The sequence below is a fragment of the Miscanthus floridulus genome, chromosome 11, assembly GCF_019320115.1.
Source record: "Miscanthus floridulus cultivar M001 chromosome 11, ASM1932011v1, whole genome shotgun sequence".
NCBI lineage: Eukaryota > Viridiplantae > Streptophyta > Magnoliopsida > Poales > Poaceae > Miscanthus > Miscanthus floridulus.
In genome coordinates, this window is record NC_089590.1 from 78,423,529 (window position 1) to 78,447,435 (window position 23,907).

The following is a 23,907-nucleotide window of genomic DNA, read 5'->3' on the forward strand; positions in this document are numbered from 1 at the left end:
CAATGTTTGTTGTACTCAATTCAAACTACAATTTCTATTAAAGGTCGAACTTCATATGTAGAAAAGAAACTATAGTTTTACCCTGGTCAAAACAGCATCATGAAAAAAGGAGTTAACTATCGATCCAACGCTTAGAAGCATTTTTAGGCTAGTTCATGAATATAAACCCTAGATCATTTTTTATCTTAATTATTTCTAGACTGTTTTAAGTGATCAAACAATAAGTCACTATAAAAAATCTAGAGTTAGTCACATTTCTTAATATCCAAGTCATGGTAAAAATTAAAATTTATCAATTTCATAGATCGACGCCATAGTAATTGTCGTCGAGCTCATGCCACATCTGCGCCATGCAAGTAGCCACATCAACAACACGCAGAAAATAACTTGGCGCTAAAGCATAAGCTCGGCGTCAATTGTCTTGACGCCAAAGTCAGAGTCTATTTTTTTTTGAAAGATACTGCCAGGCGTGCCTGGGCGTATTTGTTAAAATCTTAAAAAAAAAATGAAAAACAACAATTCGGGGAGTGCGCAGCGCACGCCCTGCAAATACACGAACTCCGAGCCGGGGGGCGAGAAAACCCCAAAAGGAGATTCTCCTCGCCCCTTCCACTAGAGCAGCGGACGGCCCGAGGCGGCGAGCTCGTCGGCGACTGACCACCGCCGGAGCAGCCGCCGCCTCCTGCTGGTCCTGTACCACAGCCTCGCACGAGCGGCTCCGGTGGCTGCGCCAGCCGCCACTGTGCCGTCGGAAGGCGGCTCTGAGGACTTGCGCCCCCTCGGCTTCTCTGCGCCCGCCGCCCCTCCGCCGACCGCCGGCGTGATCGAGGTGAGTAGTTCCTCGCATTCACATGGTTCCTGATCCCCGTGTGGTGCAATGCTTGTGCGCATCGCTTATTCTTTTGATTTCTGTTTTTTCCTCTGGTCGCGGGGTTTATTCGCTTGATTCCTGTCTTTTTTGCTCTGATCGCGGGGCGGTTTTTTTTGCCTTTTGGCTTTTGCTCCGTCTCGCCGTGCTGATTGCCCTGTTTTGCCGGGCCGGCGTTTGCGGCGGTGCGAGGTTGGGGATGGTGAACTGAAGTTCCCCCAAAGCAGGGTTTTAGCACGTGCTCTCTACGAGGTTGCAGGTTTAGCGTACGTGATGAATTGAAGCTTTATGGCGCACGTGATCGGGGACCGAGTAATGACTTGCGAGAGTTCGCGAATGGGGTCGGCTGGTGGCTTTGGATCCCGAGGGTAAGATTTTGGGTGCTGTTTTCCACCAATCGCCAACGCCATGTCCATTGCAGAGGATGATCGAGGCTTCCATGCTTCAACAGTCGAATATATATATATTTTTGATTTCTGAAGGGCTTCCTCAAATCCCCAGGCATCACCAATTTTACTGCGATGCAATAGTCCTAGTCATCTCCGTGGCCCCCGCTGTTAGAGAATGGCACTTTAAAAGGTCTGTGGCCTGCTGAGAGGGCATGCACTGCTTCTGAGGCCTGAGCTGGTGGCCTGACAAGCTCTTTGCCGTGGCAGAGTCAGCGATTCTCTAATCTGGTGATTTCTGGTCGTTACTTGAAATTGAAATGCTCATTCGAAGTTAGTACATTCGTGGAGAAGTGCTTCAAGGTCAGAATGTAGCCCTAAACCTTCATTGTCTTCAGCGTTCAGAAGCCTTGTTTGATGTTGTGGGAAAGGAATAACCCTTCTGTGGTTGTAAGAAAGTGAGCGTACCATAGGTAATAGGAGCACAGTGCTGTCAGAACGGAGCACAGTGTTGTCAGAACTTGTCACATGTAGCAGCCTCTCAGGGCGAGTGATTTGAAATGCTTGCTATTGTATTTTTCTTTGCTAATTTGTTAACTTTGCTATTTCAATTGGAGGTTTTCATATGTGGATTAGTTGATGGAGCAGTTCATAGAATGGTGAACCCAAGAATTTTTAGAAGCCCGGACGATTTAATTGGCTAATCAACGAATTAGACTTTGTCTCCTTTATATGTGGGCTACTTAATCATTAGGCCTAACGGCCGTGAACGACGAGGAACCAAAGGCTGAGGCCCAGGGTCGCCGGGCGCTGGGTCCACCAAACTTTCTTTACCATTGGTAAAACTGGTGGTTTTATTACTGCCGCAGTTTGTCATGGTGATTTTCTTTTCTCGTGAGTCATTGGCGATGTCGTTTAAACAACGAGGAGTACAGTGATGTTTTAAATGGAATATATGGATGCTTGTGATATTGGGGTGTATCCCTGATATTATTTCTTGCATATAGCATGTATTACGTTAGTTTTAGGTCCTGCGATCTAAGAAGGGCATTTAGTATTTTTTTTCTTCAAAAACGTCTGTTTCATCAAGAGGAGAGGAAGTGACCTGAAAAGAATACAGTACATTACACTTAAGATACACTCCAGTGCGTAAAGCGCCCCGACAAGAAGAAAAAACAGGGGCGGGTGTCAGTTACAAGACATAAGCTGACCCAACTAAAACAGACTGCGAAGAAATGAAACTGCCAAACCAAAGGGCATTTGATGTTATCAAATTTCCATTTTAAAGTGGTGCTCTTCAGTAATTTCCCTCCAAATTATTTCATGGAGGGATCTTGTGATGCTTTAAATATTTGAAATGCTTCAGCTCACGAAGAAGCAAAGTTATGGGGTCTAGCGGGTGCCAGGGGCATAGCCTTGTTGACTGAACGGATACTTGGTGTTGCCTAATTGCTTGGCTCCTTGGTCGTTCATCCCTTGTTTGTGAGTGTGTGTGTGTGTGTGTGTGGATTTGTTGTGTCTGTGTGTCTGGGAGTGTTTGTTTGTAAGTTTGTGTGGGCTTGTTGTGGCCGTGTGTGTCGGGGTGTGTTGAAGTGTTATCTTTGTTGTTTTGGGGTTTCTTGTACCCCCTTTTTCCTTCTTAATATAAAAGATATGCAGCTCTCTTGTGTGTTCAAGAAAAAGAAGTATTTGAAATGCTGTGTAGTATAGTCAGCAAACAGTAAAACAAACTAGGATACTCTACATGCTTGCATTGTTAGAGTGAGATTTCTCATTTAAGGTCCTGTCCTATCATCATTATGGAGTCTTCTTTTGTGTTTACTTTTTCATTAAGACTAATTACTATGGACTAAAATAACTGTACTTCAATGTCATATTCAGAGTTATGTTGTACTTCTTGCTATTTACACTAATATTTGTGGTCTGTTATTCCTTCTGTTTGGTTTCTACTTCTCTCAGCATGAATTATTTTCCATGCGACTCCTGTGCAGGATGGAGCTACATGATGAACTTCCTGAAGCTACTCTGAATTCCATAAAATTTGATCTCATGACCAGTACAGATATGGTATGTTTTGTTAATTTTGCATAACTTTTACTTTCTCTTTTTTGGGAAGAGCAAGTTTCTACAACTTATACTCTATATGCTTCTGGTCATCTATGCAAATGCTTATTTTCTTATCAAGTCAGCACATAGAGTAATTTGATTATTCTATTCATTGCATTGTGTTGTCAGAGATAATTTTATGCAATTATTTTACCATTTCAGGAAAAATTGAGCAGCATGAGTGTAATCGAAGTGAGTGATGTCACAAGTCCCAAGTTAGGACTACCAAATAGTTCACCGCAGTGTGAGACCTGTGGATCGAAAAGTACACGCGACTGTGATGGTGAGTACTATTAAGCACACTTGCCTAAAAAAGTGATATTAAGCATGCCACGTTGAAGCATGTACTTTGTGTGCATTTTTTGTGCAAAGAGAATCAACTTGTCAAAATTTTTAGGGCATTTCGGTGTGACTAAACTGGCGGCAACAGTGCACAATCCATATTTTATCGATGACGTTGTTCACTTTCTAAACCAAATATGTCCTAGCTGTCTCAGTCCAAGGGAAGGCATAAATATGAAGGTTTGTACCTTCCTGACTGACCTATTTTTATCCTCATTAAGCACTACATCTTTTTTCTCTTTGCCAAAGTTCATTTATACCATAATTTAGTGATAAAATCACTTTCAGATTATCTGGCCATTTTGTCAAGAGCTCTCCTTGTTCATCTGATGAACTAAAGTAGGGCTAGAGAGTCCTAGACACAGAATAAAAGACTGTAAAACAAATATCAGTATTACTACATTCAATTATGCTATTCATTGATGAGTTTGTTTGCTTCATGTTACCTCTCATGTAATCCTTTACCTATTTATTTCAGTAGGTATTGATACACACGAAAACAGTATAATGCTTTTCAAAAAAATTCTGTATATCAGTTTGATGCTTACTAGCTAGCGCAGTAAGTTATTATTCTCTGTATTGTTTCTTATGTTAGTCACCTTTTCCTGAAAATAAATATAATATAATATAATAATTTATTGTTTGCGTCAAAGTTTATTTCGCAATACATTTGATTACTTTGTGAATTGTACAAATAGCTAATCATACAGTTGAACTAACTTAGCTGAATTTTTTTAAATAGAACTCTTAGGCTTGATAAATTTATATTTGTATAATTGCCTAGTTCCACTTATGGACTAATTGATGTTGTTCAACTGCTTATAAGTGATTTTACCCAAAATGTTCTATTCAGTTTTTAACATGGAAGCACATGGCTAAAAGTAACGTCCTGGCTCAGTTTACTTATGTTTTGGTAGGTAATGGTATGTTTAGTTCCACAGGTTGCTCTTCATGTTTGGGCAGGATATGTTTGTGTTAAATGAGCTTCAGAAATAGGCCATATTTGTATGTGGCATAGTAGGGTACCTATGTTTCTTCATTGTTTATGTTTCCTCTTGTGTAACCCTGCTTCTGGTATTCCAAGGGTTGCTCCTTTCAGGGAAAGTAGGGACAGACTAGTATTTATATATGGTATTATGCCTATTACATTTTCTTATCATGGTTTTATCAATTCCTAAAACTATTAGAGGTGCTCTTGTTATGGCACTAATGTTTACACATCCATAATGACCCAATGAGGCAATGACCCACTGTTAAGTAAAAACTACGCCTTTCTCTTATAAATCACTCTTTGCTTTATTGAAGAGATTGGGGAGAGAAACGGTTCAAGCAACATCAACATGCCAGTATTGCTCGGTAAGTGCATCTTTAGTTCTATCGGTGCATATTTCTTCCACCTTGTATTAAATCTTGTGTTTTTGCTGGACAGAAGGATGGCTCCAAACTTTACCCTAGCGTAATCTTTAAGACGCTGTCAAGTCCAAGAGTATTATTATCCAAGAGTAAACTTCACAGAAACCCTAGCGTGATGGAAAGAATTTCAATTGTTGCAGAAGCTGCTGAAAGAGTGTCTAATAGATCAAAGGGTAAAGGTTTGCTTGAAGGCCTGCCCCAGGATTATTGGGATTTTGTACCTTCTGAGAATAAGCAAGTCCAGTCAAATATGACCAAGATAATATTGTCGCCCTACCAAGTAATTTTTTTTCAGCCATTCATCTTTGGTAAAGGCTGTTCCATGTTGGCTTCCAGCATAGATATACTGATTCTCTGTTTCCCCCTGAGAAAAGACTTTCTTATATTATTTTTAACTGAGTAATAGTAGCAGAAATAGGTGATTTAAAATGTACAATGTTGGATACAAAAAAGGGGATTTGGAGTTACTCATACTGTTTGGAGTATTTGTTATTGATTTTTTTTTATTATTCACAACATACATAAAATATAATTGTGATTACGAAACAAGGGCAATCTGCACCTCAGCTCCTTGTATTCACATATATATCATGTTTCAAACAGTAATACCTGTCCTTGTTTCATTTTCCATATTTTCAGGTCTTCCACATGTTGAAGAAAAGTGACCCTGAACTTATCAAACAATTTGTTTCAAGGCGGGAGCTATTATTTCTATCATGTTTACCAGTAACTCCTAATTGCCATCGTGTTGTAGAAATCGGATATGGGCTTTCAGATGGACGTCTAACATTTGTAAGTACTATTTTTTTGTTAAATCTTTTATCCATTCATCGTTTTTTCCAGCCATTCATGATTAGTAACCTTCTTTTCATTTAGTCAACCCTATTGAATGCTAGCCTTCTGTATAGTTTAGAGTAAATCTTTCAATAATTTTTTGGGAAGTCATTTAATTAAGAGCAAATCCACTGTATATCTTTGGAGAACTTCCTCACCTGATTTGCCATCGATTAAGTCCACTTCACTCCATGCCACCAAGATTTCAAATTTCTTCATTCCATGCCATTGCCAGATTGCGTGGAGTGAAAACGTTTGAAATTAGGATTTTAAGTTGTTCTTTTTTTCACTCCATTAGTGAAGAAATAGTGGTTAGGACTGTGTCCGAAGGAGCCGTCTGGTGTGCCACCAATGCCAGGGATCTCATGGGGCTAGTGTAAGTCTCGCTCCCCGGTTATAGTTGTGTCAACATACTGTACTGTCCATGGTATCACTGTTCTAATTTTCTTCCATGTGTGGGTGTGTGATGTGTGTTCATTGTCTTTGAATGTTTATCTTTGTTACCTTTTTATTCCTTTAATGAAATGACATGTAGTTTTCCTGCGCATTCGAAAAAAATAGTGAGAAAACTGAAATCTGAATGGCTTGGAGTGAAATCCGGTTTAATCGATGGCAAATCATAAAACCAGAAGTTCTCTGATGTCAAATAATCCATTACCTCTTTAATTAATGGGAGAACTTCCTTGATCATCTTGGATTCTTGAGTGCTTGGACTATCTGAAAGCATAATGATTCATGCATCTTTGAGGGAGTGTTTCTGGAGGTCCAGACGGTCGTATGTGCATTTTTTGTAGACGTTGATCTGTGGAGCGCGTGCTTGAGCTAGGGGTTAACTCAACATTGGCCCCAACCTAGCCTGCAGTATGACCTTAGTTGCGTGGCGTGTTTGATTTTCTTTTTTCATCTCTTTTGTTTTTTGTTTCCAAGGAGGATGATCCACCCTTCTAACCCTATTTCCCCTCCTGTACTGAAACAGCATGCAGTTCTTGTGCATGTCTGAGAAAAAAATTATTAGCAAACTTAGGGGGTACTTATGCAATATGGTGTGAAACAATTTCTTCATCGCACTGCCAGATGCACAATCTTTATTTGTCATTTCAATTTTGAAATGGAGCTAGTACTGGTTCATTTTCTTTATAGTTTTGTTCATCAAAACAACATGTTGTGGCGGTCTCATCCACTCATGTACATGCTACAGTACATATTTGAACCACGTGGCATCTCAAATGTAAACACATGATTTTGTTCATTGCATGCTTGAAGTAGGATGACAGAACAAAGGCTTACAGGAGGATGGTTGATGTCAGTAGGAGAATTGATGACTACCGCCAACATCCACAGTTCAGTGTTCTTGCAAGTTCACTTGTCTCGAGCAGAGTTTCAGAATGCTTAAAGTCATCCAAGGCAAGAAAGCTACTATCTTCTTTTCTATATTGCAATATCTATATAGGATGATATAAGTCATTCTGATCTGTCGGATCCGGGTTCTTAGTTAAAATCAAGTGTTTGAATGCAAATGATTAATCAAGGTTTCTATTTTGTCCATACCCAATTATATCACTCTAACCTAGATGTTGTTGATGAACCATTATGTTTAACACTTCTAATTGGTTGGGTTATCACTCATCAGACAAAACTATGTTGCTCTATTTGAGAATATCTGGTTTATTGTGTTCTACACTCTAATATGACCTATGCAACTAAGCCTTTTCCCTAGAACTTAACCTGACTGCAAAAGAGAACGGTAGCCTTCTTGAAAGTGATCAAATGCATGTTTCGGAACTGTTACCATGAAATCATGAAAACATTCTACCATGAAAACATTCAATACTTGTCCGATGAGTATTTGAGGAGTATTTGTGTCGATTAGTATCAAAAGAATATCTGTATCTGACATGTGTGCGTTCATAAGTTTCCACTCAAATCCAATTCAATTGCACTGAAGGAACTTAAACCTTCAATTTGTTGAAAGTCTTAATTGTCTTCAGAGCTTTAGCTACCTACTCCCTCTGTTTCACAATACCTGTTAGTTGTTATTTTAGCCTGGCCAGAAGAATTGAGGTAGATAAAATGACTATCCAACCCGTGGCTAATCCTCCATAAAGCGTGCATTACTGCATTTATGATGTCAAAAGCACACACTTGCTCTCTTCCATTACTAGTTAATGAAGGAATTGAGGGGTAGGATTGGGAAAGGTAGGTCAAGTTACCTCAACATTGTAGAACAAGTATTTTGACTGTAGTAGAAGAGGCTAAAACAACAAGCATTGTTTGGACGGATGGAGTAATTATCTATGGAAGTTACTTTGGAATAAGGAAGAAAAAACTTTGTTAAGCGCTAGTAACAATAAGTTAAGATTCTAATATTACAATTGTGGTGCTAGTAATTCTTTAACATTATTCATTGACATTTTTATCTCTTTCAGTTGTACTCTAAAAAGACAGATGGGGAGACATCCACAGATACATCTGGAATGAAATGGCTTAAGGATGCTGTTCTCAGCAAAAGATCAGATAATGCTTTTAGGAGTACTATGGTCGGGGACCCAAAAATTAAGTTATGGGAAATTGGCATTCCTGAAGATTTAGCCTCAAGCTTGGTTGTTTCTGAGCACGTTAGTTCGTATAATTTTGAAAATATAAATTTGAAGTGCAACCTGCACCTTCTAGCCAAGGAAGAACTATTTATTCGGCGAAATGGAAAGTTAATGTTTGTTCGGAAGGCAGATCAGCTAGAAATTGGTGACATTGCCTATAGACCATTGCAGGATGGTGATCTTATTCTCATCAACAGGCCTCCTTCAGTCCATCAACATTCACTGATTGCATTCTCTGCAAAAATTCTACCAATTCACTCTGTCGTATCAATCAATCCACTATGTTGTACACCTTTTCTGGGAGATTTTGATGGTGATTGTTTGCATGGATATATCCCACAATCTGTACGATCAAGAATTGAGCTTGGAGAGCTGGTAAGCTTACACCACCAGCTGTTGAATATGCAAGATGGTCGAAGTTTGGTGTCACTAACACATGACTCTCTAGCTGCTGCACATCTGTTAACAAGTACAGATGTTTTTCTGAAGAAATGTGAATTTCAGCAGCTTCAAATGCTATGCCTTTCAGTATTAACATCAGTACCAGCAGTTATTAAATCTATGAATTTTCAAGGTTCTCGGTGGACTGGTAAACAACTTTTCAGCATGCTTCTTCCTTCAGGCATGAAGTTCAGTTGTGATAGGAAGTTACACATCTTAAACGGTGAAGTGCTTACCTGCTCACTGGGGTCTTCTTGGCTGCAAAATAACACATCTGGTCTTTTCTCTGTCATGTTCAAACAGTATGGTTGCAAGGCACTTGACTTCCTTTCTTCTGCACAAGAAGTATTATGTGAGTTCTTAACCATGAGGGGCTTGAGTGTCTCTCTTTCAGATCTCTACATGTTCTCAGACCATTACTCAAGGAGAAAACTAACCGAGGGAGTTAAGATGGCACTGGATGAAGCGGAGGAAGCTTTCCGAATCAAGCAAATATTGCTAGATCCAATTAACATACCAGTTCTAAAGTGTCACGATGAAACTGAAGATGTAACTTACAGACAATCTGATTGTATCCAGAGCAATCCATCAGTTATCAGATCTTCAATCATGGCATTTAAAGATGTCTTCAGTGATCTATTAAAAATGGTGCAACAACATGTTAGTAATGATAATTCAATGATGGTGATGATTAATGCAGGAAGCAAGGGTAGCATATTGAAATATGCTCAACAAACTGCATGTGTTGGTCTTCAACTTCCAGCAAGCAAATTTCCCTTCAGAATTCCTTCTCAACTCTCATGTATTAGCTGGAATAGACATAAATCATTGAACTATGAAGCTGAGGGTACTAATGAACGTGTGGGAGGTCAAAGCCTTTATGCTGTGATCAGGAATTCCTTCATTGAGGGTTTAAATCCATTGGAATGTCTTCTGCATGCTATATCTGGCAGGGCGAACTTCTTTAGCGAAAATGCTGATGTGCCAGGGACATTGACAAGAAAATTAATGTATCACTTGAGAGATATACACGTTGCTTATGATGGAACTGTTAGAAGTTCTTACGGGCAGCAAATAGTTCAATTCTCTTATGATAGTGGTGATGATCCGGTAGATAAACTCGGCGCCCCAGTAGGTTGTTGGGCAGCTTGTTCCATTTCAGAAGCTGCATATGGAGCTTTGGAACAGCCAGTTAATGGTTTAGAGGACTCCCCTCTCATGAATCTACAAGTAATATTCTATTTCTGTTTCCATTAATGTTTATACTTATTATGTGGACACCGCTGTCTATTTTTTGCCCATGTCATGATATATTTAAATTTGCCATGCAGGAAGTATTTAAGTGTCACAAGGCTACAAATTCGGGGGACCATAATGGTTTGCTTTTCCTGTCGAGACATTTGAAGAAGTATAGATATGGTCTGGAATATGCATCCCTAGAAGTTAAAAACCATCTTGAGCGAGTGAACTTCTCTGATTTGGTTGAAACAATCATGATTATGTTAGTTCACTTAAACATTGTTTTTCCTGTCATTTAATCTTTTAATACTATGATTTGATTATTTAATGTTGCATTTTGTTATTAGATATGATGGACACGACAAAATAAGAAAAGAAGGAACTTGGACCACCCATTTTCATATAAGCAAGGTCTTATTCTTTTTTTTTTCTTATGTAAATGAACAATGATTTCTTTCTTTTATTTGGGTTTTGAAATTGGTATATATAATTATCTGTTTTACAGGAAATGATGAAGAAAAAAAGATTAGGATTGAGATTTGTTATAGAAGAACTTACAAAAGAGTATAACGCCACCAGAGATCAGCTAAACAATGCAATCCCATCAATTCGTATCTCAAGGAGGTAAGCACCAAACCTATTTGTTTGTTAGAAAAAAGCACCAAACCGATTTGTGTTTCAATGAGTCTCTATACCTATTTATTTGCCTCTTTTTAGCGGCGTCCTTTGCTTTTCACTGCATGTTGATACACATGTAGCTTATTTCACATCCACTTCTTTTTTGGACAAAATAGGAGGGGCTTGCCCCTACTGGAAATATATTAAACAATTACAAAAAACAGCCTGTCCCAAGAAGAGAAAAAACGAAATTTACAAGAAGCTGTCTAGCCAGCGACTGATGCTAGGAAAGTAACTTTTCTTCGCAGTTTGCAAAAGCATTGCGAATTCATGTTTAAACTTAGCTTTACAAGCTTCTACACAGGGTGGGACTTGTTTGAATATCCAATCATTTGTCACCATCCAGATGCTCCGGGCTAGGAGGATAATTAAAATTCCATAAAGTAAGGGACTGCAAGGCCATCTTTGAAAGCTAGCAGTCAGTGGCAAAAGGGCAGTGCAAGAACAAATGTTTCACTGTCCAGTACACAATGAGCAATTATATGTGGGTCTTGCCATTTCTTATGGGCATATATGTTATGTTTATTGATGTGTACCAAGAAGACGGGAAATGTTTGGCATTTGCTAACTTCAGATTACAAAATGATTATATTTAAGCAACATTATTAGTTTATAATAGTAATCATTGGCCCAGAAGATTGAAAAAAAAGCTGGTGGTTGTAGGTTCTTTTTGCTCATATTTTATACAATATATCCATCTGAACCTAGCTTGTTGAATTATTAGAATTCAATGTGGTTCTCATTATATAAAAATACTTTATAGTTTTTTTGAGAATTTGTTATGGAAAATGTCTTATTAAAATAGTTATACTCACTGAATTATTGCATCAAAATCGGTAACATGCTTAAATTTTGATTTGGCAATAGATGTCATATATGGCACATCTATACTTATTATAAATTTATAATTCTACAGTCATTGCTATTCACATTCTGCTTCTTTCTTTGCATCTCCTACACTATCTTTTCACATGTAAAACTTCTACTCTGCAGAAAATGTGTGGTAGGTGATGAGGGTGTTAAAACTTCAGCATGCTGCATCACTGTCGTAGCACTAGCTGAACCTAACTCCATGTCTCAGTTGGACACTATCAAGAAAAGGGTGATTCCAATCATACTGGATACACTGCTGAAAGGTTGTTATGTTTTGATACAGTTTACATAATATACCCCATATATTTACTGTGAATTTCCTGTAGAACTTAGCCACTTAGGAATTATGATCTGAGCTATAGCCTATAGGACTCCTTTCTAAGCTGTAGTACATAGAGATAAAATATTTCGAGGTGTAGCTTGTATGGCTTTTTATCATTCTAATATCACACATGATTTTGTAGAAAAAAATTGTATTCTCTTAAGCAGACATTAACCACAAAATTTAGCTGTCATAGGAGTCCATAATATATTTGTGATTTTTTTCTCACAAATACACAGGAGGGTTGTGTGTAATTGCATTAAAGAAGAGAGAATCCAAACAATGCACAGCACACAGCACATGCCCATATAGAGATCTTAGGAATGTATCATCAAGTGCAAACCAGCTGTTTGCTACTACAATGCTAAGTCACTAGATTTAGGAATGGAAAATAACTTAACAAATCCTTGGAGTTGTATTCCACCCTGTTTTATAGATTCAGGCTTACTTTCGGCTTGGGAAAATAAGGTAGGATTTTGTTTTAATAGAAGGACATAAAGCAATGTTACTTCAACTAGTAACTTCCATTTTTTATCCAGTTGAGTCGATGATGGAAATATCTGCTGGTGGTTGATGACATTACAGATCTATATCTTTTAGGAACTTCTGATGTTGTTTGATGTCCAAATGAATTAAACTGGTAGGTTATAAAACTAATATGTTGTTTGCACTAGATAGTGGGTACTCCCTCCATCCCTTTTTAACTGTTGTTCTCACTTCCCGAGAAGTCAAAAGTACTCAACTTTGACCAAATATACAAGAAAATATTAATATTTATGGTACATAATTAGCATCATTAGATGGATCATTGAATATTTTTTCATAATAAATTTCTTTGGAGATACAAATGTTGCTACTATTTTCTATAAACCTAGTCAAACTTAAAAAAGTTTGACCAGCACAAATACCATAGCGGCACTTAAAAAGGGACAGAGGGAGTATGTTCTTAAGTTCTTTATGAGAGTGTTATATATGAAGTTACAAATAATGCCCATGCCAAAGGTTCAAGAGTTGTTCTGTTATCACCCATGACAGACTTAAATAAGTCAGTCACCAATAAACTAACTGACTTGGCAAGGAATAAAATGTGTTAAGCACCTGACACATAGTAAACTATACTGATTCTATGGATAGTTCTGAGAAGTCTTAGCTTCCTTCAAAAGATTTATTCTTGTAACTATAGTGCGGCAGATCATCGAGCGATGCTTTACAGAATTGGGGAAGAAGGAATCTCATCAGATGCTCTCATTTGGATGATCTGGGAGTTCACACTCTGGACTGAAGCTGTCACCATCCAGAAATGCTATCGTATTAAAGTTTTTCCCTAGAAAGCATCATTTTTAAAGATTTGCACTTGTTTCTACATCTATTAATCTGGCCCAGATTCCCCTTAAAAACGGGCCAATCTCTTCTAATAAAACAACGGCAAAGCTTTGCTGTCCTTTTTGGGGAAAAATCTGATAGTACTTGATGTTTGGCTGCTTATCCTCTCTTTCTGTGCAGGTTTTTTGGAATTTAAGGATGTTGAGATCCAGTGTCAACATGATGGTGAACTTCTTGTGAAAGTTTGTATGTCTGACCATTGCAAAGGTGGGAGGTTCTGGACTACTCTACAAAATGCTTGCATTCCAGTAATGGAGTTGATTGACTGGGAGCTGAGTCGACCAAGCAACGTAGCTGATATTTTCTGTTCATATGGCATAGACTCAGCGTGGAAATACTTTGTTGAAGTATGTGCCCCCGTATTCGTTGCCATTGGTTTTCGTTTTCACTTGATGAAGATTTACAAGCCTGATTGCCCGTTATCGTTTCATCTTTAGAATTGATTTTAATTGTTATATTTGCAGTCTTTGAAATCAGCAACTACTGATATTGGGAGGAATATTCGTCGGGAGCACTTGCTGGTTATTGCAGATAGCATGTCTGTAACTGGTCAGTTCCATGCAATAAGCAGTCAAGGTTTAAAGCAGCAGCGCACTCGTTTATCAATCTCGTCTCCATTTTCTGAAGCATGTTTTTCTGTAAGTACCATGTGATTTTTGTACTGGTATGTTTACATGAATTGCCTGTTTAAGGCCTCCAGGCCCATTGTGATTTTTCCGTGCTTTCTTCAGAGGCCTGCACAAAGTTTTATAAATGCTGCAAAGCAATGTTCAGTGGACAATCTGTGTGGAAGTCTAGATGCAATTGCTTGGGGCAAAGAGCCTTTCAATGGGACGTCAGGGCCTTTTGAAATTATGCATTCGGGAAAGGTGTGTATGCATTCAAAACATGCTGCCATAGTGACAGATGCACAATATTTCCCAAGATACACTTCAATGCACTCCCAGAAAGTGATAATGACAATTTTGAGGGCCTTGATGCACATCCATCCATACCAGTATTTACCATACTGCTTTATAATGTGTGGAGTTTAGTTTTTGCAGAAAGATTGATGCACTATATTTAATAAATTTCTTCTCAATTCCGTGCCCATGCTTGATGATTGTCAGATTGTATATGGATAAAATTCAACAAAGAGTGTTTGATTTCTATTTTTTAGAGTGTCAGTGTTAGCTCTGCTTGATGTTTCGATCAATTAAGCTGATCTCTTGACTGATGTAGTTTTCTACATTGAATTTGACCATCAATTAGGCTGCTGTATTTTGTTATGTAGTCGATGAAGAAAATAAACCACCATCTTAAATATACCTGCAGGATATTCAGTTATTCAATTTGATGCTAACAGTTCCCGTATTTTGCAGCCACATGAACCAGAACAAAACGAGAGCATCTATGATTTCCTACGCAGCCCTAAAGTTCAGAATGTTGAAAAGAATCATTTGGATACCCGTAGACAAAGTACTGAAAATGCTTCCGTCAGGTTAGCATGCAAGTCTAAAGGCAGTGCGACTGTCAATGGTGTTGCCATAACTATCGACCAGGACTTTCTTCATGCTAAAGTCAGTATATGGGATAACATTATTGATATGCGCACTTCCTTACAGAACATGCTAAGAGAGTAAGAAGACAATATCACCCTCGATGGAGCTATTTTACTGGTTTATTTTTGCACGACTTATGCATAATGCTTTGTTTTTTTAGTTATATGTTGATTATCATTTATGTAATTTCTTTTACTTGCATGAAGGTACCCGTTAAATGGATATGTGATGGAGTCAGATAAATCAAAGTTAATTGAGGCCCTGAAATTTCATCCCAGAGGGGCTGAAAAGATCGGTGTTGGAGTAAGAGAAATTAAGGTGATTATAAGTGATACTTGTTCTTTTGAAATTGAGGCCCTGAAATGTCATTGTCAGTGAAAGAGAATATAATTGGAGGAATATTAATATATATTGCATTGGGCCTCATGGGCTAATTATATAGAGTACATGGGACTAACATCTCACATGATTAGGCAATGTGGTACTATTCCTAATACTCTAACAGCCCCTAGGCTACCAGCCGAACAGGCTTGGTGCCGGCCCATAGCAGGCCCCTTAGGCGCCTATTCTAACACACCCCCTCAGTCGAAACGTCAGCCACTCTGCACGTTTAGACTGGACCTGAACTCCGTGAACACTGAAGTAGGCAGCCCCTTGGTGAAGATGTCTGCATATTGCGAAGCAGTAGGAACATGCAGAACACGAAGATCACCAATAGCAACTCGCTCCCGGACGAAGTGAAGATCGATCTCAATGTGCTTGGTGCGCTGATGTTGCACCGGATTGGAGGACATGTAGACGGCACTGATGTTGTCGCAGTACACCAGTGTGGCGCGCCGAAGAGGGGCACGTAGCTCCAAGAGAAGCTGTTGCAGCCAAGTCGCCTCTGCAACTCCGTTAGCCACTGCGCGATACTCGGCTTCAGCACTTGATCTTGACACTGTATTCTGGCGCTTGGATGACCAGGAAACAAGATTGTCGCCGAGGAACACTGCATAGCCCGAGGTGGACCTGCGAGTGTCCGGACAACCAGCCCAGTCAGCGTCGGTGTAGACAACCAGTCGGAGTAGACGGTCGCAGCAGAAGACCGAGGTGGAGTGTGCCCCGAACATAGCGAAGAATCCGCTTTAGGGCAGCAAGGTGAGGCTTTCGAGGGTCATGCATGTGAAGGCAAACCTGCTGAACAGCATATGCAATATCTGGGCGAGTGAATGTCAAGTACTGAAGAGCTCCTGCAAGACTGCGAAAGTCTGTAGCATCAGACACTGGCCCCCCCTCAGCTGCAGCAACCTTGGAGTTGGTGTCAACTGGAGTAGAGCACGGCTTGCACTCAGCCATCCCGGCGCGATCTAAGATATCCAGCATGTACTGTCGCTGTGAGAGCAGAAGTCCATCGCCGCATCGTTGAACATGCATCCCGAGGAAGTGATGTAGTTCACCAAGATCTTTCATGGCGAACTCCCGCTGAAGAGCTGAGATGATCCGCCGAAGAGAATCTGAAGACGAAGCTGTGAGGACAATATCATCAACGTAAAGCAACAGGTAGGCTGTGTCTGATCCGCGCTGATAGATGAAGAGAGAAGTGTCTGACTTGGCTTCAACAAACCCAATGGACATCAAGTAAGAAGCCATCCGACTGTACCAAGCACGAGGAGCCTGCTTCAAGCCATAGAGCGACTTCTTCAGAAGACAGACAAAGTCAGGATGAGCTGCATCTTCAAATCCGGACGGCTGCTGACAATACACTGTCTCAGTCAAGTTGCCATGAAGGAAGGTGTTCTTCACATCCAGCTGGTGAATGGGCCAGCGGCGATAGAGCGCCAAGGAGAGCACCGTGCGAACAGTGGCAGGCTTCACGACAGGGCTGAAGGTTTCATCAAAATCCACACCAGGCCGTTGGGTAAAACCACGAAGAACCCAACGCGCCTTATACCGCTCGAGGGAGCCATCAGACTGAAACTTGTGCTTGAAGATCCACTTCCTAGTGACAACATTGGCCCGAGGCGGACGAGGCACAAGGTCCCAAGTGCAGTTCTGTAGGAGAGCACTGTGTTCTTCTTCCATAGCTGCTCGCCAATTGGGGTCGGCAAAAGCACTACGGAAGGTCTTCGGCACCGGTGAGAGAGGCACGGCGTGGTAGATAGAAGGCATCCTGAAGCCGCTCTTCGATCGTGTGCCCATGGAGTGCTGGTTGGCTGCCGGAGGAGCAGGAACCGCCCCTTTGGGCAGCGGGGCAGCGGCAGTAGCAGTGGGGGCGGCCGGTGCAGCAGCCGGGCCGGCTGGGGCCGCAGTCGGGGCAGCCGACAGCTCCCGTTGTCAACGACTGTAGACGTACGTGAAGTCGCTGGGCGGCTAGGGTGGCCGGAGGGGTGTGAAACCTGGTGGTGGCCCACGGGGTGCCTGAAGAGACACCAGAGAACCCGAGGAAGACGAGCCTGCACGCAGCGCGTCGGGCAGCTCCAGGGCCGCGTGTGGCGCGGAAGAGAGACTCCTGGTGGCCGCGCGTGGCGCGGTGGACGTCCCTGACACCCGCAGGGCGGGGGGGAACGTAGAGTGCGGGCGTCCGAGGATCCTCAGCATCCTCGGGAGGCTCTAGGGGCGCCCCAGGCACGGCCGCACGGGGACCGGCAGGGGCGCGGGTGGCGTCGAAGGTGCTGGAGGGAGTCCCTGCAGGTAAACACTTGTGCGACGGTCCAATAGGAGCGGGCACAATATCAGTACTGTCATCGGCAAGAAACTTGAGGTCTGCTGGAGTACTGGGACCATGACGCTCAGCGAAAGGGAAGGCCGTTTCATCGAAGATGACGTGCCGGGAGATGATGACTCTATTGGATGATAGGTCAAGGCAGCGGTACCCTTTATGATGAGCTGAATAGCCGAGGAAGACACACAGGACAGACCTAGGAGCAAGCTTGTGAATAGCAGTGGTGGACATGTTGGGGTAGCATTTGCAACCGAAAACTCGCAGATGATCATATGTGGGTGGCTTGCCAAACAAGGCAAGATGAGGTGTGGAGAACTCTAGAGTCTTGGTGGGCAATATGTTGAGGAGAACAGTCGCCGTGGAGAGAGCCTCTGCCCAGTAGGAGGGAGGCATGGACGCCTGAAAGAGTAGGGAGCGAACAACATTATTTGTAGAGCGAATAATGCGCTCAGCTTTACCGTTCTGAGGTGAGGTGTAAGGGCAGGACATGCGAAGGTGGATGCCCTGGGTGAGGAAGAAGTGGCGGGTGCTGGAGTTGTCAAACTCTTTCCCGTTGTCGCACTGGATGGCTTTGACGCGGGCGCCAAACTGAGTGGAGGCGTGGGCGATGAAGTGAGCAAGCGTGCTGAAAGTGTCAGATTTAAGTCGTAAAGGAAATGTCCACAGATAATGAGTGCAATCATCAAGTATGACCAAATAGTATTTATAACCAGAGATGCTGACAACTGGAGAGGTCCATAAATCACAGTGAATAAGATCAAACTTGCTAGACGCACGAGAGGTGGACACATGAAAAGGTAGACGAACATGACGTCCTAGCTAACAAGCATGACATAAATCTGAACAATCCTGAATAGAAAAAGACACACTAGACGCTAGCTTTGACAAGGCCTCATGACTGGGATGCCCAAGACGCCGATGCCACAGTGGAGAGGAGCCCTGAGCGGCAAAGGAGAGTGCTAGTGGAAGGCGAAGTGGGTACAGTGGCCCGGAGCTATTACACCTGACGATCTCTTTCCGAGACGGAAGAACCTTCACAGAACAACCAGCGGGGTCAAACTCAACACAACAATTATTGTCAATAGTGAATTGGCGAACATAGATAAGATTCTTAATAATTTGTGGCGACACAAGAACATTATTAAGACGTAGAGAAGGTGATAACTCTGTGGAGCCAGTTGCAATGACAGGAATAAGGGAGCCATTACCGACAATAATAGATGAAGGGTTAGGGTACCGCGAAGGTTGAGTATGTGAAAGAGAAGAAGACTGAGCTGTCATGTGTGAAGAAGCACCTGAGTCGAAGTACCACTCATTGTTCGAAGGAGGGGTCAGCGACGTCGTGCTGAATGACGCCGCGAGGTCCGTCGGGTCCCAGGAGGGGAGACCGGTCATAGGGTTGTAATACCCCGGAGCGACCCACTGACCGGCAGCCTGCTGGTGGGCAGCAACAAGCGCCTCCTGCTGCTGCTGCTGGTGTTGCGCCTGCTGCTGCGCCTGGAGGTGAGGAGGCACCGGGATGGGCGCCAGAGGTGGTCGAGGGCCCCCTGGCCACATCTGGATGGAGCCGGACCAGGGGTTGTAGAAGCCCGGCCAAGGGCGCCCCCCTCCGGCCTGCTGCTGCTGCTGTCCAGCAGCTTGCTACTGCTGGTTGTTGCCGGTAGGAGCCTTGGAACCCTGTCCTGAAGAGCCGTTGCTGCCCTGACCTTTGCCGCCACCGCCGCGCTTGTTGCGGCGGTTGTTGGAAGGCTTGGAGCCCCCGCCACCGCCTCCAGAACTGGTGCTGGACGAAGGAGGAGCTGCTGTAGGAGTCGTAGTGGCAGCAAGGGTAGCTGCTGGAGTCTCCTTGCGGTTTGCCATGGTGAGTTCCTCGAGGATGAGGTCCTCACGGGCCTCCAGGAACGTGGGGAAGGGCTTGGCGCGGCGTAGCAGGGTGCCGATGTGGGCGAAGCGCTCGTTGAGGCCGCGGATGACGTTGAGGACGAGGGTGCGGTCGGTGATGACCTCGCCGAGGGCCGTGAGATCATCGGCCATCTTCTTCAGCTTGCGGGAGAAATCGGTGACGGAGAGGTCGCCTTGGAAGAAGTTGCGGAACTGCGTCTCCAGCTGAATGGAGCGGGCCTCCCGATTTCCGAGGAACTGCGACTCGACGGCGAGCCAGGCGCGACGAGCTGTGGAGCCCTGGGCACGGATGATCTCGCCAAGATCGTCCGTGAGCGTGGCGATGATCCAAGACTTGACGACGCAGTCCATCCGGGCCCAATCGGGGGAAATTGGGACTGGAGGCTCTTCGCGGACATGGCCCTGAAGTGAAAACTTGCCGAGGATGAGCAGGAATTGATCGCACCAACGGTTGAAGTTACCGGAGTCGACGTCGAGGACGGTGGTGACGTGGTTCCGGATGTTGCTGACGGCGACAGCCTGGGAGTGAAGCTGGAGCAGCGCCACGGCCTCGTGGTGGAGCATGGCCGCTCGGAGATTGGCTGGCGTAGAGGCGCCTCCAGGCGGTGGAGAGGCGCCGCCGATGGCTCAGGTGCGAGTGCAGCAGCGGCGGCTGCGCGTTCCATGGCCGCGCGCGCAAGGGCTTCGCTGGCGCGCAGGGCGGCGTCGTCTCGCTCCTTGGCCGCGGCTGCGGCCTGATGCTCGGCCTCGAGAGCGCGTGCCAGAGCAGCATCACGCGCCTCCTCCTTGGCCACGCGCTTACGCTCCAGGCGCTGCGCGGTGGCGGCGGCTTCGCTGGCCTGCTCATTGGTGAGGCGCCGAGCAACCTCGTCACCCTGGAGCGAGGTGGCGGAGCTATCTTCGTCGCCCTTGGGGGTTGGTGGAGAGGACGACCCCATGGGCGGGCTGCGCGGCTGTTTGCCGGCGCGCGAGGGCGCTGCGCGGCTGGTGCCAACGCGCGTGGGGTGGGTTGGGCAGCGGAAGACCTAACCTAGTCTGATACCATGAAAGAGAATATAATTGGAGGAATATTAATATATATTGCATTGGGTCTCATGGGCTGATTATATAGAGTACATGGGACTAACATCTCACATGATTAGGCAATGTGGTACTATTCCTAATACTCTAACAGCCCCTAGGCTACCAGCCGAACAGGCTTGGTGCCGGCCCATAGCAGGCCCCTTAGGCGCCTATTCTAACAGTTAGTGGCAAGCCTTACTCTCTCCTGTGCAATGCGAGGAGACCGCGACTCGAACCCGGGACCTCCAGACTCTACCGCTTGCACCAGGCCCGCCCTTCTATATTAATAATATAAAAAAGATAGATAAATATTTTTGTCATATATATTTATTGATGTCTTCTATACAACAAAATCATACAAAACCCAATTAGAATAAAATAGTTTGATTCATCTAAATTTGTTTGCCTACCATATTAGGACACATTTAATGAAATTTTACATTTTATTACTAAATGTGTAATTACATTTCATTATATTTTATATTTTATATTTTAATGAACCTGTACTTAACTAGTAATAACAATTCATTGGTCATCAATACTTTGCTATCATCAAGCTTATTGATTGGCACAATATTATATGTCGATTATTTTTTTAGTGTGAATCGCAGTATAGACACAGACACTCACATATATGCATGCACACCCACTCCTATAAACAAACACACATCCTACCCCACTATGAGCACCTTTGAAAATTTTGAGATTCGTGAGTCACCACATGTGCCTTGCTATGGATAGACACAGTTGCCTATCACAGGAAGAATAGCATTGTCAAATCGTCAAATACTTATTACGCATCATAGTTATTAGGGTAAAGTACACTTTACAACCCTCAACTTGCACCAAAGTTCGATTTTCAACCTTCAACTATAAAACCGGTCAAGAAACACCCTCCAACTATCAAAACCGGACGAATTTGGTACTCGGCCGGTTTTAAAAGCGGTTTTCTATTTTCGGGAGGCGCCGAAATTTTAAATTATTTTTTTGAGCATCTTAACGTCCTCAAACGAAAAAACTCAAAACTACAAAGTTGTAGATCTCATTGAGCTCTACAATTTACATATAAAAATTATCTTCATATAACATCGTATCGAAGGGTTTTCTATTTTTTGAAATTTGAGTCTCATCACGCGACAAAATATGGTGCTGAAATTTTATATTATTTTTTCGAGCATCTTACTGTCCTCAAATGAAAAAAATTAAAACTATAAAGTTGTAGATCTCGTCGAGGTCTATAATTTACATATTAAAATTATCTTCATCCGACATCGTATTGAAGGGTTTTCTATTTTTTGAAATTTGAGTCTCATCACGCGACAAAATAGTTTTGTCGCGTGATGAGACTCAAATTTTAAAAAATTGAAAACCCTTCAATACGATGTCGGATGAAGATAATTTTTATATGTAAATTGTAGACCTCGATGAGATCTACAACTTTATAGTTTTAATTTTTTTCATTTGAGGATAGTAAGATGCTCGAAAAAATAATATAAAATTTCAGCACCATATTTTGTCGCGTGATGAGACTCAAATTTCAAAAAATAGAAAACCCTTCGATACGATGTCATATGAAGATAATTTTTATATGTAAATTGTAGAGCTCAATGAGATCTACAACTTTGTAGTTTTGAGTTTTTTCATTTGAGGACGTTAAGATGCTCAAAAAAATAATTTAAAATTTCGGCGCCTCCCGAAAATAGAAAACCGCTTTTGAAACCGGCCGAGGACCAAATTCGTCCAGTTTTGATAGTTGGAGGGTGTTTCTTGACTGGTTTCATAGTTGAAGGTTGAAAATCGAACTTTGGTGCAAGTTGAGGGTTGTAAAGTGTACTTTACCCTAGTTATTAATATATTTTTTTATAATTTGGTCTAAGTTGAGATGGATTGACTCCTTATATAGAGAGAACGATATTTTTCTAGAATGGAGGGAGTATACTGTTACCGTATATGTATTTCATCATGCATGACTTTTCAGTTTGAACAGCCCGGATGTCTAAATCCTGGCTCCGCCCCTGATTACACCCTGGCATATCCCTGTTTATTACAAAATTGCATGCTGTAAACTTGATGTGAAAAGTATTAGGCAGTGCATTGAGGCTGGTATTTGCGGTCATTTTTTTGATGGTGTGACCATTTGTCTTACATGCAGATCGGGTTGAATCCTAGTCACCCGGATACAAGGTGCTTCATTTTGCTGAGGAACGATGATACCACTGAAGACTTTTCTTACCACAAGTGTGCTCATGGTGCTGCAAATTCTATCTCACCTCAACTCGGAAGTTATTTGAAGAAACTATATCATAGAGCATAAGATACAACACTAGTTGCACTTCGCAGTGTTCCTGGCAATATCTTGTCCTGATCAGACCATATTACCAACTTCTTAGAAGGAACTTAAATTGCTTATTGCATGGATGAGCAAGTATAATAAGAGGCTGTAAGCAGGCTGAATGCTGATATGGGTGAGAGAGAAGAGGAGAGAGAAGAGAAGCGGGCTGTAAGTTTACAGCCGGCTTAGACACAAAAATCAAGAAACTTTATGAGAGAGATAAGTGGGCCATGTATTAATAGTGAAGAGCAACTACTATATGGGTGGGCTACAGAGATCCTTACGGCCAGCAGCCGGCTGTATTATTAGCCTTGGTCTCAGAGAATGAATCAGCCTAAGATCCGATCCTATCTCCCCCTAGCATGTATTGAAACTGAAAGGATCTGATGCTCAAAAGGTCTTTGGGATTAGGGTGTATGTCAACTCAACTCAATGGGGACTGTGGAAGGCGGGTCTGAAAGAGTCATGACTCTGGTTTCATGCCTCCATCTCTGTAGTCTGTAGTATACTAGGCTGCGTGTTTTCTTTTTTCTGCGTGTTTTCTATTGTGAAGATATTCTGACACCAGAATATGATGGCGTGAAATAATCATTCATTTGTTTCCAACTGTTGGTGGCACGAAATGCAATAGGTGCTACCATCGTCGTTGTATAATTGCCCCTCAGGCATGCTACTGCAATGAGCCAATGGTCATTGAATACTTAGGGCCTCTTTGGCATGGCTTATGCCGGCTCTGGCTTCATCTATTTTGCGCAAATCGAGATACTGTAGCGTGAAGCTGTTTTGTAAGCCGGGGTTAAAATGAACTAGAAGTCGGAAAAAGTCAGTTTTTCTGACTTCACCGGTGAAGCCGTTTTGGATGAGCTGTGCAGCCGTTGATGCAA

At 42.5% G+C, this 23,907-nt stretch overlaps 1 protein-coding gene across 3 annotated transcripts; it reads left to right on the forward strand.

Annotated features, from left to right (window-relative positions):
* The first annotated feature begins 594 nt into the window (after positions 1–594).
* LOC136491296 (DNA-directed RNA polymerase IV subunit 1) lies at positions 595–23,723 on the forward strand. Of its 3 annotated transcripts, XM_066487565.1 has the most exons (19): positions 595–829; positions 3,246–3,321; positions 3,523–3,643; positions 3,758–3,882; positions 5,008–5,058; positions 5,132–5,395; positions 5,755–5,907; positions 7,216–7,353; positions 8,376–10,217; positions 10,319–10,488; positions 10,574–10,637; positions 10,732–10,850; positions 11,898–12,040; positions 13,603–13,829; positions 13,947–14,120; positions 14,214–14,351; positions 14,844–15,100; positions 15,230–15,341; positions 22,844–23,723. In XM_066487565.1, the coding sequence occupies exons 2-19, from the start codon at positions 3,247–3,249 to the stop codon at positions 23,003–23,005; spliced, it is 4,335 nt and encodes a 1,444-aa protein (XP_066343662.1). In that variant the 5' UTR covers positions 595–829; position 3,246; the 3' UTR covers positions 23,006–23,723. The 3 variants fall into 3 exon arrangements, with proteins under 3 accessions (XP_066343662.1, XP_066343661.1, XP_066343663.1); XM_066487564.1 differs by lacking the exon at positions 595–829 and having other exon boundaries at positions 3,229–3,321; XM_066487566.1 differs by lacking the exons at positions 595–829; positions 3,246–3,321; positions 3,523–3,643; ... (1 more) ...; positions 5,008–5,058; positions 5,132–5,395 and having other exon boundaries at positions 5,773–5,907; positions 7,213–7,353.
* The last annotated feature ends 184 nt before the right edge of the window (positions 23,724–23,907 follow it).